At 41.8% G+C, this 24,144-nt stretch overlaps 1 protein-coding gene and 1 long non-coding RNA gene across 6 annotated transcripts in view; one reads left to right on the top strand and one right to left on the bottom strand.

Annotated features, from left to right (window-relative positions):
• The window catches only part of LOC148324321 (uncharacterized), a 53,785-nt gene extending 38,527 nt beyond the window's left edge, over positions 1-15,258 (bottom strand). For both annotated transcript variants that reach the window (XR_015846342.1, XR_015846343.1), the window contains exon 1: positions 15,199-15,258. This is a non-coding gene — a long non-coding RNA (uncharacterized LOC148324321). The remainder of the gene's footprint in view (positions 1-15,198) is intronic.
• The window catches only part of pex5la (peroxisomal biogenesis factor 5-like a), a 59,325-nt gene that overhangs the window by 18,661 nt on the left and 16,520 nt on the right, over positions 1-24,144 (top strand). For 2 of the 4 annotated variants that reach the window (XM_088313590.1, XM_088313589.1), the window contains exons 2-8: positions 8,243-8,347; positions 16,090-16,201; positions 19,013-19,210; positions 19,563-19,686; positions 20,609-20,702; positions 20,899-20,928; positions 22,756-22,851. In XM_088313590.1, coding sequence (XP_088169716.1) covers positions 8,243-8,347; positions 16,090-16,201; positions 19,013-19,210; positions 19,563-19,686; positions 20,609-20,702; positions 20,899-20,928; positions 22,756-22,851 — 759 coding nt within the window. The remainder of the gene's footprint in view (positions 1-8,242; positions 8,348-16,089; positions 16,202-19,012; positions 19,211-19,562; positions 19,687-20,608; positions 20,703-20,898; positions 20,929-22,755; positions 22,852-24,144) is intronic. The other 2 variants (XM_088313592.1, XM_088313591.1) reach the window with 2 other exon arrangements.

The following is a 24,144-nucleotide window of genomic DNA, read 5'->3' as shown; positions in this document are numbered from 1 at the left end:
GGCCTTGCAAAAGCGGAAAAGAGTCCGCACTGCTCTGCGATTGGTCGTTTCGCTCGCTGTTGATGCAATCATTGGACATGCTTCCATTCGTTATTGCAGCAGCAGCTGCAATGAGCTTATTTGTAGTGGTTACAAAAACAACAAGCTAAAGAGAAAATCGCAAACGTCTGATTATTCAGGTACACTCTGCCTAACGTTGTCTGTTTACAAGTTGACCTTGACTTGAACACATTTTCACTGCTCCGATTCTATTTGAAGTCGAAAAGAGCAGGAAGACGAGCAGGCAAAACAAAAGCTATCAACAAGTGGAGCGGCGGCGGCGGCGGCCTCCAGCTTGAGAGGAAGCGAGGTGAGAGGCTGTTGAAGGAGGAGCGTGCACGCACAGGCTCACGCACACCGCAGAGGGCATCGTGCACTCCTTTGAGAGGCTGCGAGAACGCTCGCCTCTTACGTGTCGATAGCATGTCACTATTCGGGAGAAGGGAGCCAAATTAAATGCAAATTGAAGCCATATGGCCACTCACATAAACAGCTGTTTCTCCCGCTCTAATTGAAAGCATGATGTCCGTATTTGAGCGTGATTGCCCATCAAGACTGACAAAATGCTTATTTAGCTGACTGGTTGAATGCCATTCGCTTTTTCTACGCACACTTTGATTTTGGAACCTGGAATAGACAAAAATACTTGCTCAGAATTAGAACTCAATGATACACTGCAAAGTGCGCAAGTCAGCAAAGGGGAAACATCAGCAAAATGCGAGCAAATAAGCTCATAAATGAAAAACTCATTAGCCAAAAAGAGGAAGACAAGTGGGAGGGGCCAACGCCGCGTGTGGGCAGCATCTTCCACTTATTTCAAGACGAATGTATTACAACCACATGTAAAGTGCTTTGGTGTGAAATGCGTGATAGATATAAAGTTGAATCCTTTTCGAACACAAACACATTTTTTTTTTTAGATACCTTTTTATCTAGTTTGTCAGTTAGCAAGCCAAGTAGGATGACGCTCTAACAACACAATTGCGTTTCATTTGCATTTTTTATTTTTTTTTGTCATTGTGGGTGAGAGTTTTGGTCAATTCGAATTGTTATGCCTAGAAAGAACTTATGCATAATTCAAGTGATCATCTTTCCATCAAAAAGTTTGCGTTATCGGGCTCCAAAAAGCAAAAGCAATGGAAACGACAACTTTTCTGCTCTCAGTATTGTTTAAATGAGCTGAGTGTCTTGCGAGATGTTCTCGCCAATGGCGTCCGCGCTGCAAACAGCTGCTCAGCTTGCTCAGCAAGATGCCGCAATGAACCCAAAGCAGGCTTGTGGCCGTTTGGCACGCGCTGGGAATCATTTTCTGGTATCGGCTTGTTCTTATTTGCACAGCTGGCCCACAGAGCAGCAGCCCGAACACCACATCGCCATCCACTCAAATCACAAAGTCTTCGAGAGCAAAATAAGGCACACCGGAAATTGTGCGGGTCATTTTTTTCCCTCCTGAATATAATAGCGGACAATTAGAGCTTGTGTGGCCAATGAAATTCCGCTTCATTGTGCCTCAATTAATGAATTTGTGCTCAATGTAAAGTTAAGCAGTATAAGCCCTATGTTTAAAAAATGTTTTTTTTTTTTGTTGTTGTTTTTTTGAGATAGTAGTTTTCCTTTCCCAATAAACCAGATTGTGTCCAGAGACGGACGGGAAGTGGAATGCGCTATCGTCATTCATGGTTGCTTGCACAATATACAGTGCAGTCCATTTTTGGATGCTCCACCTAATCTTAAATCAAGATCCATGTCTTTTTCTTCCCTGTTCCATTTACGCTGTATAACTGTATGCAAGAGTCTCCCTCTCAATAATGACGTAAACATTTTTAAAAGACGTTTCCTTAAGGTTCGTGTAGTAGTGTCCTATAACCGGAGTCTCTTTTTTTCGGACCCTTTCGAGTAACGGTCATTCTTGTTCATGTTTTCAATGTGAAAATGAGCCATGCAAGTCAGAGTGACTTTTGCTTGTGAAAATGCACCTCCCTGCATTGTCACTCTCAACTTTAAAGAGAGCAAAATCATTTTCATTTAAAGGGGCTGTCAACCCTAACATTTCGTTTACAAGAATATGTTGTACGCAGGCCCACAAATCTAAACATGGCATTGTGATTCATATTTGCGCTTGTGGAATATGATCTCATCTCGCGACAACAACAACCTTTTGTGCAAAGCCGCCAGGTGTTTGTTTGTTGGCGTGAACAAGAAAGCTGCGTGACAGGCAAACATTCTGCTCACTTGAAGATAAGTTCAGCACTGCGGTCCAAGCAATTTATGGGTGGGATGACTCACTTGAATGCAACCCCAAGCCCCCAAAAATCCAAACATAATTCAATTTAAAACCAAACGCAAAAGCTGCTTAGTTTTTATTTACGGATTTAGTCATGTGACATCCTCGTTAAGTTCACTGCTGTGACATTCATTTAATTTAGTTTTAATTACCAGGTCATCAGATACAGTGGTGGGGGATTTATTATTTGATGAGTTGGCGAGTTGACTGGTCGGCTTTCAAACGTAATATTTTAAGTAACTTGGATTTATAGTAATTATTCAAACATCCTCATATGAATCCACTAAAAACAATAATAAACATTGCGAACAACCACGAAGGTAAAACAAGAAGTCCGATGATTGGAGAGTTTTTTCCGGTCATCGCTAATGTGATGAAAGTGGCGTTAAAGTTGATTAATGGGTGACATCATTGCTATTTTTCCAACACGCTACAGCGGTCCCCAATCGGATTAAAAATGCAACTCACCATTAGTGAAGGAGCTTGCATGTTTTTCTTCAACACGCCGGCCAGTTGCATCTTGTGTTCGATCGCTTGGCGCCTTGCAAGACGGGTTATAGTCAGGCCAAAAGAAAAAAAAAAAAACGTTTATCTGTTTCACTTGCACACTTATTGGATTTGAGAGGAGAGTTGCAAATGTTGCCAACGACCATGTCAATTATTTTTACACGCTTGTGGCAGAAACATGTTGACGTATAACGTCTGTGATGTAAAGCAATAATTTGTGTTCCTTACAGCATTTGACAGATGAGTCGAAAGACTTCCGTGAATTGGCCGACGAGTTGCCAAAAATGCTCAATAAGCGATGATGGTCTTTAAACGTCAATGCAGAGCGCGAAAGTCAAGTAACGGGTTCAAGCCCGAACACACTGCGCCAACTACAATGACGTTGGGACATGTTCTTCACCAGAAACGGGCTGAGGTCCAAAAGATGTTCGCCGAGTTGGTACTTGAGGGCATTTCGTATTATCGTGATATTTTATTAACATTGCGGTCCAGGGGTGCGTTTATCAAATCAACAAAAAAAGACAACTTTCGCGCCAACTCGGACGTCTCGAATTACCTCAGTGGCCTGAGATGCACTTTTTGTTCCGGATGAAATAAGATTCAAAAGGAGGATTGTGAACCGACCGTCCTGTGTGACGCTTGCGATTATGTGCACAGATGGGACGATCACAATGAAACAATAAAACAGGTACAAAGAAATCGTCCATTTATGCTTTTACAAGTACAAACGAATAATGCGTCACTACAAAAACAGGTGCGATGATGAATAATGAGCCTTTCTCAGTCAGCATTAGCTCCCATGAAATTGTAGCCAGCGTAGCCCAGATGCAGACGCTCGCTTTAGTGAGCAATTATCTGCTCGCATTAGTGAGCAACAATTGCGATGACACCTGACTCGTCTTTGTCGCCAGCGACCATCCATTGAAGCCTTCATGACAGTGATGTACGAGCGGTGGCGCAAACGCAGAAAATTCTCATTATCGTACTCGTCAACACCAGGGCAGGGTGTCATTTTCACTTGCACATTATGCGTGCCACCAACATTTTCAGTTCATTAGGAGACACAAGCCACATCAAGTTCATAAAAGGCAACAAACGGTGGCAGGAAAAGCAAAAAAAAACATCTCAGTGGAATGAAATGACTGCAATAATATTAACACAACATTTATAAACATCAGTAAGCTTATCATAAATTATTGGCCACAATACTGGATAGTGACAGCATGCGTGCGTGTGTGTGTGTGTGTTTGTATAATTGGAAACACTCTCAAGCTAATGTGTTACTATGTCTGCTGGTATCCCAAAAAAAATCTTTCTAGGCAACATTAAACAGACATGCTATTTAGCTTTTAGTCACATCAGAACCTTTGAAAAAAATACAGCATACAAATGTAGCACATAGTCAAATTTCAAGTATCCAAATAATCGAAGTGACGCAGCTACAAAAGTCAGTGTCAAATGAAAAAATTACGTTTTTCATGCCACTTATTCGCAACGAAGGAGAAGTTGTGGAGAGAGGACGGACACAAATGATTATTTTTAAGTCTTAACAGAAAGAAGGCCAGGCAGCGGAGTTGACCACTAAGAATTATTTCGAGTTGTAGTCGCGTGTCACTGACTGGCTGGCTGTTATATTTCTAAATCGGACTTTTTAAGGTTCCGTGGACATGCTGATTATTACATTAATGCTTCAGTTCTTTTAACACTTGTTAAAAAACACATTACATCGCGTGAGCAGCGGAGTTCAAAGAAACGCATTGGGAAGACTTTCATGGAACAAAGTAGACATTTACAACTCGTAAATGTCATTGGTTCTGCGGGCTTGAACCGCCCATCGTGGATTTATTCAAAGAAATTCGAATCATTTCACAGCATCAATGTGTGTGTGTGGTGCGTATGCGTGTGTGTCATTGAAATATATGCCTGTAGTTGTTCGGCTCCAGCACGCGCGTCCCCCTTGTGAACTTTTGCATGGATGAAAAGCAGCGTAAACAAACATTTTTTTTCTTGAGCTTCAGGATAATGCAGTGTGTGCATTTTGATGCCTCTCCGTGTACTCGTGTTGGACCTTTCGCCCGTCACCTGCTGCAGTCGCTCTTGGCTTCAGAAAGTGAGGTCACAAAGAGCGCAGATGGGACAGTGATCACAGCGAGAAGAAAAGAGACCACTACTGTACTATACGTGAGCGGGCAACTGCAGCTGCGCCTCGCAGAGGTTGCATGAATAAATCAGGATGAAGCCTCATCTTCCCTGCAACGAGTAGCTCAAGAGTCAACCTTTCCACATTTCTAAAAGTCACACACATTTCAAGTCGACGTGATGTTGTAGTTTGTTCAAACATCTGACTCATCGATACCTATTCTCAAATTTGGGGTTGAAATTGGACCGTCAGATTGGCGCACTTCTAAAATCCATTTTGGCAGCCGTCTTAAGTGAAGCCTCTCCTTTGACAACAGAAACATTCAAATTAATCCACGCCTTCGTTTCATCCTGGCTTGATAATTTAATTTATTTTGGAGTCAGCCAGCCCTCTTTTCAAGCGGTCCAAAATTCTACGGCACACAACTCCAATTCTGGCCTCGTCACGGTGTCTTTAAATGGTCCCACGTCACCTCTCACAGCTCCTCCGCCTCAACTGCCCTCCCCGGTGCCTCAGGATGTACTGACAACAAAATGGAGGCTCCGAGGGGGTCAAGCTTTACCAGTTCCGCCCGTCGAAATGACCTTCCGTCAAAATGTCTCTCTGTCCTATCTTTCTAATTGATCTTAAAACACAGTTTAATTCTTTGGCTTTCCATTCAGCATTGCAAGAGACAGCAAAGTCTATCAACACAATGCTTGGATGATTTTTCCTGGTTGTGTTCAGTGTTGCAGACTTCAATGAGCTTTATCAAAAAAAAAGTAATATGCCAGCCCTGTCCTCTAAAAGCAGATGGCATCATGTCCCTAGAGAGACATGCACATGCAAATAAAAGCCACCAAAAGCAGCACTCTATGCATCAGTGTCTAAAGACATCTTCATTTCACACTTCACTTCTCTATGGACTGTAATCTGGCCACAGGTGTGAAGGTGAACATTTGTCTATATGTACCATGTTCTGTCATGCTACAGAAAATGGATGGACTACATATTGAAAAGAAAATAGATAATGTAAAATATGCATTGTTTCAACACAAACAGCCCGAGGCGATCTTGTTGAGACTTAATGCAATAGCAAAGTTGTCTCCATCTGCTACTCTATTTTAAATAGAGTGAGGGAAGAAGTGAAAGAAATACACCAGGGACAAAGATTTCAGGCCGAACTAATCCCTTCTCACGGGATAAGCTTGCATCCTTCATGGGGGCACCTCAGGTGATTGGAAAGGTGACAAAAACACAACAACAAGCTCATGAAAGTTAGCAATCAAATTGACTCCATGCCTGGTGGCTGCCATACATGCTTTAAGCTAGCATTGTGTTAGCATTGAAGCTAACGACTCAAAGAATGCCACAATATATCTCACACTAAAGGAAATGACTCCCAAATCAGACTCCGACAGAGTTAGTTGCTGTCAGAGAGGAAATTTGTTTCGATCCCGGTTAAGTGGAAGTGGAAGTCAGTCAAATGTTTGTCACAAACCAACTCACGTCTTGGGAGTTGTTTGGGTGTATTCGAGGCACAAATGAACGGCAACCACAAACACCTGCACAGTTTGTGGGTGAGGGCGGAGTTGGTGCTGAGTTAGTGACGTATAAAACCGATCTGCTAAAACAGCCTGTTTGAGCGACGTCGATAAAAGCAGCCATAGTTTTTCTCACAACTCGGGGGACGTAAAAAGGAGAATATTATGTCAGGGCCTCTTGAAGTTGCACGTGCACATGCGTGCCCACAATGAGACAATTTCCTCAGCAAGCAAGCAAGCATGCCAGTTGGCTAGAAGATTTTTCAAACTGAACAAACAAATGATGGGGGATTGCTTTAAAGCCCTGTTGAGACTTGTGCAGGCCTTTGAATTATGAATTTTGGAGAAATAAAATGCACAAGCTCATCCAATATATCAGACAAGTCAATATCAGGCTAATAAGATTTGTTATTTGTTTGTTCCTTTGTGTTGTTTTTAAAGATGACGCACATTTAGGAGTCAGTATGGCTTCCTGTTGAGGACATTTCTAAAACAGAGTCTTTGTCCCCGTCTGCTGTGCAAATGTTAACGGCCTGCGGCGATGTGAGTCTCCAGTGAGTTGAACTGCTGCATTGTCAATAGAGGCCGCTCCTGCTGTTGGCAAATTCAAAGTCAACGAGTACCTGAGGTAGTATGATCAAAAAGTTGAGGTTGAAATTGGGGTAGATAAGCAGCTCAAATCAATTTCTGCTCTTACACTTGAGACTTGTGCACTTACGTAAGGTGGCCTTGGCAGCGATCACATTTTATTCAATGACGATTTCTCCTGGCATGCGGCATTGGCACATTTTGGCAACTTGAAGGTCTTTCAAAATGCACATAAAACGGGAGCCTTCAAAGTCAAATAGTCAGTTTCCGAATACAGTCGTGCCTTGAGATACGAGTTTCCTGAACTGGGCACTTGACCCTTTTTTGCCGGTCAGTCCCCCGCCCGCCGGCCGCGATCTCGGTACGGTTCCGGCTTCGATCCTCTGGCCTTATCCATAAGAATTGTCGGACGCCCACCCCAAAAATGGACATCCAGCCGGGCCGGAGGGCTGGACCGTTAAGAGTATCACACTCTGATCTCAAATGATCTTTCCCCATTGAAATGAATGGAAATGCCATTAATCTCTTCCAACCTCATCCACAAAAAAATAAATAAAGAAAAAAAGAAAAACACCCCATTTTGGGATAATACATGCCTGTGAGTGTTATATTGTCGGTCTACATATGTTGCTCCATTATTTGTGTTCAGATATTCATTGCTTATGAGAGAGACAGGTGCTTGTTGTGAAGCTAGTTGCGTTGATCTCACTGCCAACATATGGCTCTCATCTCAAATTTTCACTTGCAAGTCAAAGCAAAACAATTTGGCAGTTCATATCTCCCAAAAAGATTGTCGGGTCACGCATTCTTTCATGAATAAATTCACTTGAATTCAACGGCTGCCATAATAAAACCTTTACGCACTCGCGAGGCAATATTTTAAGTTACATTAACCATCTAATTTTCAACAATAAAATCAGGAATTCATCCTTTCAGCTGCCGTGTTAAGGACTGCTGGGGACGATCACGCTCATCACAGTCGAGAGTCAACACATTGCACAGTGATCATAGTCTTGTGGATGTCTTGTTGCCACCGAGAGCCTCATACGCTGTAGTATTTCCATCCTCATAAGATAAAGTCTTGTATGTAAGACGCCCTGCGGATGAGGGCGATGCATTGAACTGTCCTGACACGAGTCATTGTTGATTTCACTGTTGTAGGGCAAAGACTCTAGGGCTGCAGATAAGACTGTTGCCATGGTCCTGAAGGAGATACCGAGTAAGGCGTCGTCAGAAGGGAAGCCCCTCCTCACGGTGACTACCAAGGTGGGCAGAACCACTTCAGAACACCCGCTGCCTCCACGTCAATTCTCCTCCTGTGTTGCTTGCTTGTACAGATGCAATAACAAAGTGACTTCATGGACTGCTGCATATGCACAAGCAGGCATTTTCACCTGCTCGATTTGGGGAGGGTTGCAAATAAATACAGAGAATCATCATTTCTATTGGTGGACCAACCTCAGACAGATGTGCATGCATGTCCGATACCTTGTTTGACAGTCGGACTCCAACATCAATTCATGTCTCACAACTGTCTCACAAGTGTTTTAGGTCAAATAGTTCAGTTAGCAATGACTGAGGCTTGAGAGTTTGTCATTTTACATATTCAATACAGTGTTAAAGAGTAAGCGTGATGTGCGTAACTAAATCCAAAGAATTACTTTAACAACAAGAAAAAGAAACAAAGAAGCGGCTTTGAAACCGTGTGGGCGGAGTCATACGTTTAGCTCCACCTGACATTGAGCCACGCCTTTAGAAGAACTGACGCACATAGACACCACAAAGGCGTCCGTGATTGGAGGAGTAAATTAGGGGCGGGGCCAGTGGAAGGAGGGTGAGCATTGCGAGCATTTGTGTTCAGAATGAAGCCTGTGGGTTGACAGACAGAACAGTAGATTGCGCAATTTTGTTTTTCACTTTTCCACAAGGGCATTTGGTGAATTGGTTGATGGCTGACGTCACGATTCAAAGCCGATAGAGTTAGTGGGTGTCTTTTCTAATGTGTGTTTATTTATTATATTTGTGGACAGGCTTGCGTATTTTGCAATCAACCATGCTAACGGATTGGATCTGATCTTATCGCCACTTGATTTCAGTGAGGTTTGTGTTGGTCGTACCAAAACATGCAATTGGGCATTAACCAACTTTATGCTACAACCGTCATTGCGTAGTGGTAACGTTGAAGCGTCAACGAGTCAGTTCAATAACTCATCACGTGGACGTCACGGCACATGGCTTCAAACAGTGATACACCTTATATAGAGACTTCCCAAAATTTTCAAAAATCGTATTTGCCGTTCATAAAGCTTCCCTAGGCAAGTACGAAATAGTCAAGCCAAACCCACATATATTTTAAAATTCACATTGATATTCAGATCTGCTTAGTGTGGTTCATTGTGTGCTGTAACACTTCAAATTTCCCCATTGTGGGACTAATAAAGGACATCTTTATCTTTATTAGCCAAATTGTTGATTTTAATGCACCAACTTGCAACAGCATTCATGGAATCATTAACAATAATCCATGCCTTCATCTCGGCTGCATTACTGTCATGCACTTTATTTTAGAGTCAGCCAGTCCTCCTTCAAGCTTCAGTAGGTCCAAAATGCTGCTGCTTGCGTCTTAACTGGAGCTCGTAGGAGGGAGCACATTTCTCCAATTCTGACCACCTGAGTTCATTTTAAGATTATTTTGATTTGTTTTCAAATCTTTTAATGGTCTCTAACCCATTTTCCTCTCCGGGCTCCTCCATCTGCCTGGTGGCTCAGGTCGGCGGACCAAACGCTACTTGAGGTACTGAGAACGAAGTGGAGGCTCACAAAAGACGGAGCCTTTTCCGTTGACGGTTGACTTTTTAATGACCTCCCACTAAAGATTAGGCAAATGCCCTCTTTTGTCCATTTGTAAAACTCATGTTCAGAAACATTTTTCCTCTATGACTTTTGACTCTGTTTTAATTCTCTTCGTATGATTATTTGTGTACAGCACTTTGTATGAAACAATGGTTGTTTTAAAGCGCATTATGAATGGTTGAGTTTAGAATTAAAGAAACCATCGGTATCTGGTCACTGCTCAGGCCCCTAATAAATAAACAAATAAATAAATGTGCTTGGGCTTCAACATTTCCCCACAAATTAAAGTGAGATAAGAAATAGTTAAACAACATAGGAAACATTTTGGCTTATATTCATAACGTATCGGTTCTACATTTGAACAACTTGAATCAAAATAGTGCCACTTGTCCATTGAACACGAGACCAACTGCTGCAGTCTTTCACGTCAATATTTATCTTCCGAGAATGTTTCCAGGATGTGATCAACACACATTTCATCTGGCTAAACCTCCTCATTAGCTTTTAACATCTTACGAGCAGCGCATCAAAAGCATGCCCCGACTGAGCTCATTGCATCCTACCGCCGTCTCTCTCTTAATGCTTTCGTTAAAAATCGTGCATGTGCTATTTCTGTCTGACTCACTAACCTGCAGCATGTTTTACAGTCGATTGATTTTCTAATGCAATGTGTCACTTGATAACAAACAAGATAACGGTTCTACTTCAGGAAAAAGATGAACATCGTTGAAGGATACAAGTTTGGACAACAACACAGACTTTCGCTATTTTACAATAGCTACAATGGCGATATTGCTCTGAAGGAAGAAGCTGGAAGAACGTATTTCGCGACTAAGAGTGGTGAATACTTCATATGTCTGGTTGAATTGCGTCATGGTGAAATATCTTCCGAGGCTATCAGAAGTCATTCTCAGTTAAACTGAGGAGGATGCGTACAGTGTAGGATTTAGCTGTCCATCAATGACGAGATTACTGACAAAATCACATAATCATGTCGCCAAATTTCACCACTGAAATTTTAAATTCTGATAAATGATTAGTATTCAGGTAGCATTTCTAATGAGAACTGATAAAATCTAATTTGTATCAACCGGAGTATGTTGTTGGACTTAATTTCTCAGTTACCAAAAAAAGAAAAAATTATAATTCCAGCAAAACCTTTCAAAGAAAATAAGTTTGTGTACAGTGCCGTCTTTCTTACTGCTTCGCTTCCATACATGCTGAAAGAAGTTGCTTCAAGACAGTTTTGTGTGTCAGAGAGGACTTGCTTAATAATTTAAGCTTGAACCAAGGGCAGCACGGAAAACCAATTTGGTTGTTTGTATTTCTTCTTAGCTTGGTGATGCAAATAAAAAAAAAAAAAAGAAAAAAGAACATTCTATAAAATGTCTTTAAGACACCCACACACACCCTAGGAATGCATTTCGCATCCACTGATTGTTTTGTCAAATGTCTAAAGAAGTAATTATGTTGAAATTCTTCCCAGGTTGAGGCTTTTTTTTTTTTTTTTTTTTTATTGTCCTGGCTTGATGTCACACACAACAAAATGACAAACGCTAAGTGACAGGCTACGACTCCTCACGCCACGTCAGGTCAAGTTAAGTCTATTTGTAAAGCACATTACTGCGTAGATCTCGCTGGATTTTACTGAGTCAGGGGTGAGATCCTCGGACACATCCGCCCAGAAAGCATTCGCTTGTACGAGACAGAAAAAATATATTTGGCAACAAGGTCATAGAAACTCCCGTGAGTCAAAATGTTGCATTACCACCTTTAGATGTCTTCACACCTCACAAGAAAGGCGTCAAATGCAAAATAAATTCAGTCACTAACGTAAAGCATAACATGCACAAAACATTTGATCACGATTGACGAGTATTTGTTCCCTAAGCAACGAATCACATTCCTCCTGCGCCTCCTCCTTAAATATTATACACCGATCAAAATGGGGCGCACACTGATTAAAATGTGCCCTTGTCCAAAGTTTGGAGAACTTTCATGACATATTTTCCTCTCTGAATGAATTCCTCGATTTCGCCAAGCTTGAAGGCAGCAGCGAGTCGCTTGCACTATGTGTATCAATAATATATGAAGTGTGTTATCTAAAAAGGTCACAGCAGCGTCCAACTGAGCTACGTTGCTACTGAGGCAGTTCCAGTCCGGAACAAAGCCTGAGAATTGATTTGAATGCTCGTTACAAAAAAATGTGAAAGAGAAATCCTCTTAAGTTGTGTTAAGGGGCAAAAAGAAAACTCAGGATTGGCTACAAGTCACCGGAGTTTAAAGATAACTGAATGGAGCCATCGAAAGACTAAAGCTGAAGATAAAACCACCAAATGAAACCCAACAACAACTTGACTTCTTTTCTTGAGTTTTCCTTTACGTAACCGATTCCAAGCTCACCTTGAAGGCTCGGACAAGTTTCTGCCACTCCCTTGACAGCAACTTCGAAAAAGATCTCCTGAGTAAAACCCGAGCCACGCAATTAGTCCAAATTTCCCGTTGCATAAGTTACGAGATTACTCCTTAAAGCACTTGTAGGCTCGTAATTGTCCAAGTACTTTGCATAGAGACCCAAAGAAATACACCATGAAAATGCATCAACAGCAAATGCTAACCTCCCTGCAGAGATTGCGGGGCGCTTACATCTTTGCTTTTAATTGGGGTTTGTTTGCTTCCTGCCACCAACGAGAGCAAAAAGCAGTTTGACGGAAAAATGTGGACAAAATTCCCTCCTCACTTTCCAAATTTTTAGTAGAGTAAACACTTCTTTTTTTTTTTTTTTTTTTAAATTGGACATGCATCAAGACATTAAACACACAAACTCTAAACTGGTTGCTAGCTAAACGGGGAGATACTATAACTAAACGGACGAACAAGCAGACGGTGAGACAGACAGACAGGTACTGCACTGCGGGGAGATACAGAAGACATACAGACTGTAGCCAGCGTCAACATCTCCATATTGTCGAAATCAAAACTGGCGCTGAGATGGAAATGTCTGCATGTGGCGCTTTTGACCTTCAGCCATTCACAACAAAATGTCTAAACATCACTCTGCAGGGAATGACAACAGATGGACAGACAAATTTACATTCCCAGAGACTCAAAGAAATGGAAATAAAAGTGACCGAGGTCGCCCGTCACACAATGCAGTTTTCTATGTGCGTGTTTTTCTCTGCACCTTTGAACATATGGATTGTTATATTGCTGAGCAATTTGGAATATTTGCCCGTAAATAGGATTTTGACTTAGTGGGACCGTACTGACTGAGACGTCACCCAGAGCAATACATCGATAACTCTTAATGCGATCTCCACAACCTGAATTGGAGGGTCTTTGCTTGCGTACAATATATATGGATGGAGAGCAAATATTACCTGCAGTTACCGATTGTTTGCAATGAAAAAAACAATCATGAGCAATTTTAATACCCGCCCGAATCGCTAATTGATTACGCTGTCAGTGATTAAAATGGTAGGACATTTCGACAAACATTTCAAAATATGCAAAAATCTCAGGTTAGGCCAAGTTTGAAAGAAACAAGTAAATGCAAACGCAGATGTATGGAAGACTTGTTCAAAATATGAAGTGTCCAGCAAATATAGTCCAGTCATTTCTTTGCAACTGCTTACTTCGCCCACCGCAACTCTCAAGGAGCCAACTACCCGCTCAGATTCACAGTGAGTTTAAATGAACCAGAATAAATAGACCACGGCTTGGGGAGCCATACCTCGGAGCGATTACGAGCACACATAAAGACAATTAGAGTTTTACTGATGACACCCTCGCCCCCCCACTCACCCCCATTTATTTTCTCCAACTAAAAGGCTTCACTGGAAAGACTTGGCCGAGCACATTACGTAATACTACACACTCATTGTTATGTGGCCGTTGGTGTATTCGAGATAAGATAACATTTAATTAAGCCTGATACTCTTTGGAATGACTCACTGCCTCCGTAAAAGGTCAATATTCAAATCCATAACTGCCTAACCTGCAGTCATATTCAATTAAACACAGCCGAGCACATTTTCAGTCAGTCAATAAACATAGAGCGCAACCCTTGGTAAATTGTACCACAAATTGCGGGAGGCATGCCATCAAGTCGAGTTTTGTTCGAGCACAGCACTAAGTCGAATCACCTCTGCTGTCTCAGCTATTTTCAAGCACAACCCAAATTAATTTGCTCAAATTTATTTGCCAAGTGGCAAAAACTCACTCTACAAACATGCAGAAAACCAACCGATCGTCAAGACTCACGCTATTATGTGTCATGGCCTTTACCATTTAATTAAAATTCCACATGCAAATACAGCCCTGAGGGCAACAACGGCAAATGTCAAGTTTCCTTGCTGCCAAACACACAGCTGACACCGACGCTTACCTTCCCCCCCATGGATCCAGCCAATCTTAAACAGTCAAGCTCATTTGGCTCCAAGTGGCGACTAGTTAATGCATGACACGTCTCGTTGATAACTAATTGTAGATGGAACAGTTTTAATGTAGACCGCCAAAAAAAAAAAAAACTCCCCAGAGACTGTCACTTATGTTTTTGTGAATTATGAGTTCATTCAGTGTTGTTCCATTTTCCCCACGGAAAGGGTTGATTTTATTATTTTTTTTAAGTCTTGTTATTAAGATGTACAATGCAGTAGATGTAGAATTGAGCAGGAGATGATGAGTGGAAGGAGTTGAAAGAGCAGCCAACAACTTAATGTTAAAGGCACAGTTTCAGGTTTCAAACAAACTGCATCAAATAACATAACATTCAAAATATACCTGATGTATAAATAAACACATGCATGCAGTGATCAAACCACAAATAAGCCATATTTTATCACCAACATTAACGTCAATACTAATAATTTACGGTGTGCACTCAGTTCTGTTGACGTTTCAGTTGCACAAGCGCTGCGCATCTTCCATAGTGCTCTTCGGTATCATGAAGACACTCGCCAGCTGATTTAAAAGCAGCCCGACAACGTCAACTTGATCAATCAATCTTAGCGTCCAGAGCAAGGCACAAAGCAGCCACAAAGAAACTAACATGATGGCAAAGCAGCACAGCTTTAATATGCTCGTTATTTGGGCACTTTGCAAACAGTCGCGTCCAACTTCAGGACGCTAATTTAGAAGCGCAAGCAAGGCAGCAGCATTAGCAGTAAATCGCAAGACACAAGCACAAGACATTGCAAACACAACACAGTTAAAGCAAACAATACGCAAACCAAAACATAAAGAGAAACAGCAAAGCGCATTACCTTTTGGCTGTGGTCAGGTCAAAATGTTGTCACGTGACTTTTGAGCAAAGTCAGCATTTGTGTTTAAAACAAAGTCCGGTCACGTGAAGGGAAAGCCCTCAAATATGTTAAAAAAAAATCAAAAAGAAGAAAAAAACAAAAAGAAAAAAAAGCACTTGCAATTGTAAAAAGAAAAGAAAAGAAAGGAACAGAGCACATAAAAATAAAAAACATAATTGTAAAAAAAATAAAATAAAAATGTCAAGTATTAAAGGCATTTCTGAGACAGGTGCGATGCAATTCAGAGAACAGGCTGAAGGTGTGTGGGAGGTCCAGATTTTACGCAATGACATTGTTTCTGCGAGGACATGTTTAACTTTGAGGCTTTTTTGACAAAATATTTAGAGCCCAACATCATCCACTTTGTTTTGAACAAATTCAGCTTCAGCTCGTTCTCCACCAGTCACTCTTGAGTAGATATTAGCTCCTGTTGTAATATGTTATTGACCTGATCCATTCTAACAATAAGGTCCGCATATCCAGTCATACAAGCCTAACATAAAACACATGAAATTGACAAAAGTACTCTAGAGAAGAGAGCCCAGGCAATGATTGTTGTATAATTGTATTGGTGTATTATTTTTGTATATACTCGTAGTATTCAACGTTCCATGGGAATTAACTAAAGGAGAATTGGCAAGAATCGATCGAAACTTAGTGCAACGAATGTGCACAAAATGTTCATGTTTTATATATAAATAAACTTGTATTGTATTGTAATAGTCTTGAATCCCATCAACTAATTGTATTAAAATAAAAAAATATATACAACTTAAAAATGTTCAAGACCTTATCAAAATTGAATTACTTTTCAGTCCCATGGCATTCTGGATTTTTGTTTTGTCCTTCCAGCTGGTGAGTGAGCAACAAGAGAGTCGCCCGCTTCTGAGTCCGTCCATAGACGATTTTCTCTGCGAGACCAAGTGTGATACGCTTTCCCGCCCAGTGACCTCCAACACAGCAGGTACAAGACTCAACATTCTTTTTTTAGTTCATTTTTCAAGTGTATTAAGAAAAAATGCTTGTTTAACTTTATTGACCTGTGTAAAATCTGTCCTTACATTCGGTGCGACCGGTAGATAAAGTGTCGTCTTCAAACAAGAGAGTGATTTCATTGAAGATTTTATGCAAAAATTTGTTCCACGGAGTGAATCCTGAGCTTGGATCCATCCCATTGTGCAAAACCGCTTTCCTCCCCCAGTTGAAAAATGTGCCAGTAAAGTGAATTTCGATGCGATCCTTTGTCCGCCTGTCACACAACGTGATGGACTGAAAATGCAGTGAATAATGCTGAGCAGGAGTAAGCAAGCGAAGAAAATCAAAGCGCAATTTTAATTACAAGCTCCAATATATGCAAATCCACAAGCGGATCTCTCGCATAGATGCAGGCATTTTTTATTAATTTTTTTTTAGCTGCTGGAGAAATTTCAAGTTTAGCTTCACGGATATGTGAGGTTGAAAAGAAGTCAAAACAAAATAGTGCAGACCTTTGTCAATGTTCCCGCATCACAAATATATGTACAAAATATAAACGGCCACAAAACATGACTTTAAAAATCATGGAGTGCTATGATTGGTTTTGTTTGTTTGTCGCCGTGTGACAATCACACAAGACATTGGGAATAGAGAGCTTCGTGTGTAAATTTTTATCCGCAGTAATGACTTTTTCAGTATTCTGTATGTACCAAGAACGCTTCCTTCAAATTCCACTTGATTTTGAACTAAGTGGCCTCTTGATTTCAAGATAATCAAATGTTCACCCACGCACTCATTACACAGAAAATGAACACGCAGAAGGTCATTGATCGCATACTGCTTCACATGGGTGACTGCATGCAGCGTGTGAACGTGAGCGGCTCAATCAGCGCCAAATCCAGGTTGGAGTCTTCTTTTTTGCTCAGTCAGCTCAATGCTATTGGCTTCATCTTAACTGCAACCGTGAACAAGAGACGGACGCCCGGACGCATGGACAGACGGTAGCCAGGAGGCCATCTTGTCCTGGGATGCATTGTCATGCAAAGAATGCTGCTCGATGCTGTGGATGTCGACGTTGGCTCAAAGTGATTTATTCAAGAGAAGCTTCTCATTGCCCCCCCCCCCTCCTCCTTGATATTCACTCTCACGTATTTTGTCCTCTTGTTGGCATTTTCCTCCAAGATGCTGCTTCAGTGTTCATGCAGGAAGAAAAGATGATCTAATTCTGAGAATTTAACTAACAATTCTTGATCATGTCAAGAAGTTGTATTTTTGTCTGACAAAAAGGACTGACACCTCTTTTGAGTCAACTCAATGAGACATCGTCCCTCCAGTGTGTTTTCAAGCCACTCCCAGATTTTCCTGTTTGCATGCCCTCAACAACTCATCTGGGAAGTGTCCGGGCCTCAGAAAAGAGCTGTGTGGGACGCCTCAACTACCTCCTTTCAAAGGACAGCAAAGTCTCTTTGGATGACCAAAGATCCTTCATTTCAGATGCTTTTATTTCTCAACATTTTTTCAGTCACTACCCAATCTCGTCATAGTTGAAGTTGAGGTTGTAGGTTCAGTGCCGTTGAGCAACTGCATTACTGTGGTCACTGCATCGATCCAACTTTTTCAATGGACGACACAACGACGCTCGAAAGTCAAAGGTGATAAAGTTTGTATTCGCGACACAGCACACATACTATGTGACATCCTCAATGGACACGGGAATTGGTTTAATTTGAGGGCAACTGCAGAACATCCTACCAAGCAGCATAAGCATCGGGGAAAATGTACTTTGCGTAAATCAAAGCTCGCAGTCTGAGCAATTGTCTTGCGTTCGTCTCATTCATTTAAAATGAAGGCTGTCAAAACATTTAAGAAAGTCCTGCTTTGTGTTTCTTTTTGATCTCTAGAATCTCTTCAGGCAACCTCCCTCCTTGAGAGCATATTTGTAATTGCGCTTGTCATCTAAATAGCACACGTCACGGGCGACAAGCAGACGCGCTGATTGCGCCGAGATTTCAGTCAACAAAGCCTCTCGGCTGGTTATCGGGAAACAGCAGCGCGCCGATGAGCTCGTCATCTTTCTGGAGCTTCGAGCTCGCCACACACGAGGGAATTCAACGGGGGATTCTACAAATAAGGAGTTTTAATAGTTGCCACCCACTGGATGATAAAAATCAGCGGCAATCGAAGGAAACCATTAAGAGACAGTGCCGTGCATGTGAATGGTGCTGATGAGACAAAACAGTCGGATTGTGCTATTAAGAAAATTGGAAAAGAAATTAAAAACTACCATAGTGCGATTTTATTTTTTTTCTGCCAGATATGGGAAGTTGCTATTATTATTAAACTGGAATCAATAAACATGGAATAATCCAGTGTCACAAAAAGTTGCAGTAAATTTGAAAGAGAAAGAAGACAAGAAAAGAAATCATGCACGGTTGTCGTCAGCCTTCTCTCCCGAGCTCATAAAATGCATCATTAAAGTCAATTAAGCAGAAAGACGCTCCTTGTTGTAGGCCTGACAGATATTTTGATTTTTTTAAATATTTTTTATTTTATTTTATTTTTTAGAAACAAATGTTCAGATGAGATGAGCACTTTTTATAAACCCAATAAAAGAAAATATTGCAGTCTACATTTGGCAGTCAATGCGTATCATGGGAAAATATGAAATTGTTTTTTTTTTTTTTTTTTTATCTTTAGCCCCATCTGGGCATCACATTCCCACTAAAGCCAGGTTGGAAATCATAAAACAGCCAAACAAATTTCACTTCACACAGTCCAATAAAAAGTGCTCTGTTGGCAGTTCTGTCATCAACATTGGACCTACTGGACCTCAGCGAGCCGAGCGAGCAGAGAAACAACAAAGACAGGAAGAGTCCCCGTTCGTCCCGGCGCGACAAACAGAACAGCCCGCAGAGGAAAAAGACCGGCGAGACGGAACTGATCCAGGTGGAAGTGGAACAGAGCATGCGGACACCAGAGAGGGCGTCACTGGACTCCGGTATGGACACTGTGCAAACATTATCAAGAAACAGTCAAACACTTTCAGTGAAATGAAGTGTTCACTGGCAGCTAATTAGGCTGCAAGTTAAACAGCAGTGAAGTGAATAATTCATGGCAGCAAGTATTTCCCTGATGTTATTTCAAGGAAAAAAAATAAATCTGAACTGCCGGTAGACGTTATTTTTAGAGCACTCCCAGTACTAATTATCTCTTTTTTGCACTTTATTTGACCTATCGGGCCATTAGTCCAAACTGACATTTCACTTATTTTAACAACAACTTTATTTGGGTTGCCTTTAATGACAGTTTAATCCGTTTTTAATGTTATTAATGATTATCTTTGTGTGCAGCTATCATCGGTTCACCGTTGGATAAATGGGAAGAGTTGAACCCCAACACTGAAAGAAACGGTAACAGGAAGTGGAAATTGGAGAGACGGCGTTCATCCAAAAACTCTTTGAATGAATTTCTATGGTAAGTGGGCACTGATATGAATGGATGAAAGGTCATGTTATCACGGCAGAGGGCAACTCACGGAACAGGTTCCATGGCGCTACTTGATGAACATGGCACTGAGGTCAGCGAGTCTGTCCTCCTTTCATGTGGTGTTCCTCAAGGGTCAGCTTTAGGGCCTATCCTCTTTGTGCTCTACATGCTCCTTGTCGAGATGTCGTCAGCAAATCATAGCACTTGCCTGCAGAACACCTCCGGTTATATTTTCTTCTTTTAGCCCTGATAGGACAGACAAGATAAATGCACTGCATGATTTTCAGCTGAATGCGGCAAAAATTGAAATATTAATAATAATAATATTCCCTTTATTAGTCCCACAACAATGGGGAAATTCGAGATTCGAACCCAGGCCTCCTGGGGAGACTGGGTCCGGAACGCGGCGCCTTAGACCACTCGGCCATCCTGGCAGCCAAGATTCAAACCCAGGCCTCCTGGGGAGACTGGGTCCTGAACGCGGCGCCTTAGACCACTCGGCCATCCGGCCATTCTTGCCTCTGACAGGTTAGCTCATAAAGTTCCCATTTGATTGGGGTCATTTTCTAAAAACGTGTGCCCCTGCTTAGGAAAAGTTGGGAGTTGGCAAGAGCCACAACCAAGCACCAACTGAGGCGGCCTCCAGTTTGTTGATGTTTGCGTATTCTAAACTTCAGGCAGTTATTGACCGCAAAGGAATTTCATCCAAGTATCAAAAAGATGTGTCCAAATATTTACGCAACTGTCCGTACTACATAATTCCTGCATATATATATTTCGGTAAATTCGTGTGGCATTTTGTGTTTTTATGTTTGAAGTCATAACCACATGTGATCTTTTGTGCAGATTTCGTATAGACACATTTTTTGTATTGCAGTTACCCATTCTAGGCTCTTCCGCTCTGTTTCAGGTCCATTGACTCTAAAACCCAATTTGAGCCGTCAAATAAGAACTGCGTGGAAACAAACACCAAAGTGGAGCCGGAGTCTGCCCTCGCATCTCAAGTAAGTGCTCAGTGTGACAGTGGCGTCATCTTTTTCGACGACATCCTTTAAAAGCGATACAGCTTGGAAACATGACATGTTGTATTAACAAACATTTCTAACCTGGAACAAACCACGACTGCATGCCAAACCTTCAAGTTTGTGTGTGATTGTTTCGCCGCCATTTGTCCTAACACTTCCGATTCTTCCATTTCAGCTCAACAGACAGTATATTAGTGGAAGACATGTAAGCCTCCCTATGCATCCTTTCATTTCATACGGAAAGACTTCAACATTTGCACCGCGAGAACAGCATCGCACCATGGTCATGGAATTTGACTTCCAAACGAGCGGCTTGACTCGAAGCTGAGAGGCGCTTTTGGGAAATCCAGATTGTCTTTGGTGGTGCTCCATGGTCCAAATGTCAAGCGCTTTCTTGCTGGGTGGATGTCTGTGCAGGTCTGCGTCAGGGCTCTTATTTCTGATGCCATTATTAGATTAATAGCCTATGAATTATTGAGCCGCCTTACTCTGAGCCCATTAGTGTTGATCTCACTGAGCTAGGTAAGCATATGTCACCTTTTCAGCACCTCTATCAATAATTGATTTGGAATTAAAGATAGTTGTCCAATATGGATGGACGATATTCGCAAACAAGTGTTCCAAATTTTGGCGCTCAAGAGTTGCACAGGAGTCGTCTCCTGGGAGGTGTTCAAAACGCACGAACAAAGCTGCATGCAAAAAGTCAACGTGTTTTGCATGGAGTTTACAAAATCGGTATATGGACAAACCAACACATACAAAAAAATTTTTTTTTAAAATTGAAGATTTTTTGAGCACATAAATAAAATAAAATACATATGGAGTAATCTTACTCACATAAGACAATAGCGACATATAACCTGAATGTCGTTCTATTCCATTTCATTTTCCATTTTCGACACTGCTAATCCCCATCAGGGTCACGGGTGAGCTGGAGCGTTTCCCAACTGAGGTGGCGCTCAGGTACCTTTGCTCCAACCAAGTTAGGCAAAGAGGGCAGGTACACTTGGTCTAGTCAGAAACACGTTTCAGAAAGAATCAACATTCATGCCATTGGAGTCTTTAATTAACTTTACAAACAGAGAGGCAAGCCCACACCGGAAAGTGAAAGCTGATCACTCGGGCACTGTGCTGTCTTCTGTTCTATTTGGAAAAGTCACATTGAAGTCAATCAAGTCCTTCTGTTTTGGAAAGTCACGTTTGGGTGCATTTATTTCATTGGAAGAAAAAAAAATGATTAAAAAAAAAAAAAAACTCACTAGATTGTGCTCAGCCTTGTTCATGTCAAATGTCTTTTTGGGAGGAATTTTCTTTGACAAATTGGACATATTTGGGATGCATTTCCTCTTATTCAAAAAGGAAGTATAAATCCATCAATGCTGAGATTATGCAAGCCATTCCAGCGGACACCACATGGAGTCGTTCGTCCTTCAGTGTCTGGAAGTCCATTTGATGACCTCATGCTATACATTGTTCAGTCTATATAGTCATTGCAATGAATCACACTTGTGAATGTGAAATCGTTCAACCTTCCCTGGACTAAAGTTGAGATACGTAAGCGCACGCTTACTGAGCTGGTGTGCTTTCAATCTTACTACAGGATGTTTGAAGTTACACCTGTGCGGCCGTCAGCAAATTGTGGGGTGTAGGATTGCACGTGCAGGTGCACAAGAGCGGAGGGGGGGGACGCGGCGGGGGCGGGGTTGAGGTTGAGGTTGGCTGAGTATTGTATGACGTTCGGAGGAGGGTTGCGGCCAGCCAGCTGCTGACACGGGACATTGAGCCAAAGCATGTCAGGGGCTTTGATGAGGAGGACACACTCACTCGTCCCTGACAAAGCAGAGAAGGCTGACCCCGGCGCACCCTCACTGCCTGTCTCCCTCTGGCTGAGTGTGTGTGTGTGTGTGCGCGTGCGCGTGCGTGCACAATGGGCTGGATGTGGATGATTAATGGACTGCCTTTCTGCATATACGTATATACTGCGCTATGAATCGTGCGTGTCCGCGTGTGTATGTGTGTGTGTGTGTAACAGGCTCGTCTAACCAAGGATCAGCGGTGGGGCAGCGCCCTCCTGTCCAGGCATCAGTCTCTCGAAGAGGAATTTGAGCGAGCCAAGGCTGCTGTGGAGGTAGGCCTTGGGGGAGGTACAGCGAGTTCTTCGACTTGACTGTGTTGGTTACAGGACACATGTAAAAAAAAAAAATAAAAAATAAAAAAAAATCTTAAATCTTGACCAAAACAACAATGGCAGGTCATATTTGTGCATTTTGTTTTGAAAATGTCTCTCTCTCTCTCTCTCTCTCTCTCTCTCTCTCACTCTCTCTCTCTCTCTCTCTCTCTCTCCCTCTCTCTCTCCCTCTCCCTCTCCCCGAATAAGCCCAACTTTTCCTGAACATGGCAGTGAACGCCGCACTATTGTCTTACTTGACATGTAGTGAAGCCTACATGCTGTTCTATATCGTGTTGATGAATAATAGAGCAGGCACAGGGAAGATTGTCAGGAAGTGAGAGGAGCAGTCGGAGAGCGGCATACTCACCCACTCGGGGGATTCCGTCCCAAAATTAGCGCTGATGTCACAGGTTGTGTAAGCCCTCAAAATATTTGTCTCCGGATCAGCTGCAGGGCAAGTATGCGAAGAGATTTAGCGACAGACATGAGCGTAAGAGCATGAATCATCGATTGGTAACATTACCGCCAGACTTGGAATGAGCGTCGTGGTCTGCCATTTTGGTTTCAGGTTTCATCAATATCCGCAATTAGATCATTTCAGTTGACGCCAAGGACACGAGTACCGCGACGCTTGGCCATTAAACCAACAGCAAGTTGTCTACTTTTTGTTGCTTGTGTTATTTGTCCACTCGCACTGCGCGAAAATGGAGACTGCGACGTTAGCTTGTCATGCTACCAGTGACTTGCTAAGCGGGTCACATATGCTGATTTTTAACATGTCAAGCATTTTTTAATAATTGATAGAACTCATAAGTAACAAGGAACAGAATGTTTGCTTATTGCTCTTGACGTGAGCTGACCAACAAATCACACGTCACGTGACGATATCGCAAAACACAATTGCATGTCTGGCGTTTTACTAGCCTGGTGTCACAGGACAACAAGCAGAAAGACAAAAATCATAAAGGAGACGTAGTACAAGTTAGTACTGTTTGAGATTGACAAAAAAAAATAAAAATAAATAATAATAACAGTCCAAGCCCAACTGGAATATGATATTTTTGATTAAAAATAATTTAAAAATAAAAAAAAATTAATTAAAAAATTAGTGTGTATTTTATACTTTTTCAACATTTTTTTTGTTTCAAGACTGTTACTTTTATAAACAGCAATTTCTTTACGCAACATCATCTTTTGATGCATATTTTATTTTTGCATGATTTCCAGCTAGTTTCTCAATCGCCAAATAAA

This window comes from Idiotropiscis lumnitzeri, chromosome 13 (assembly GCF_059441095.1).
Source record: "Idiotropiscis lumnitzeri isolate Australia: NSW breed Sydney's pygmy pipehorse chromosome 13, RoL_Ilum_1.0, whole genome shotgun sequence".
Taxonomy (NCBI): domain Eukaryota; kingdom Metazoa; phylum Chordata; class Actinopteri; order Syngnathiformes; family Syngnathidae; genus Idiotropiscis; species Idiotropiscis lumnitzeri.
The sequence above is the reverse complement of the archived record's forward strand: the minus strand, read 5'-3'. Positions and strand labels throughout refer to the sequence as shown.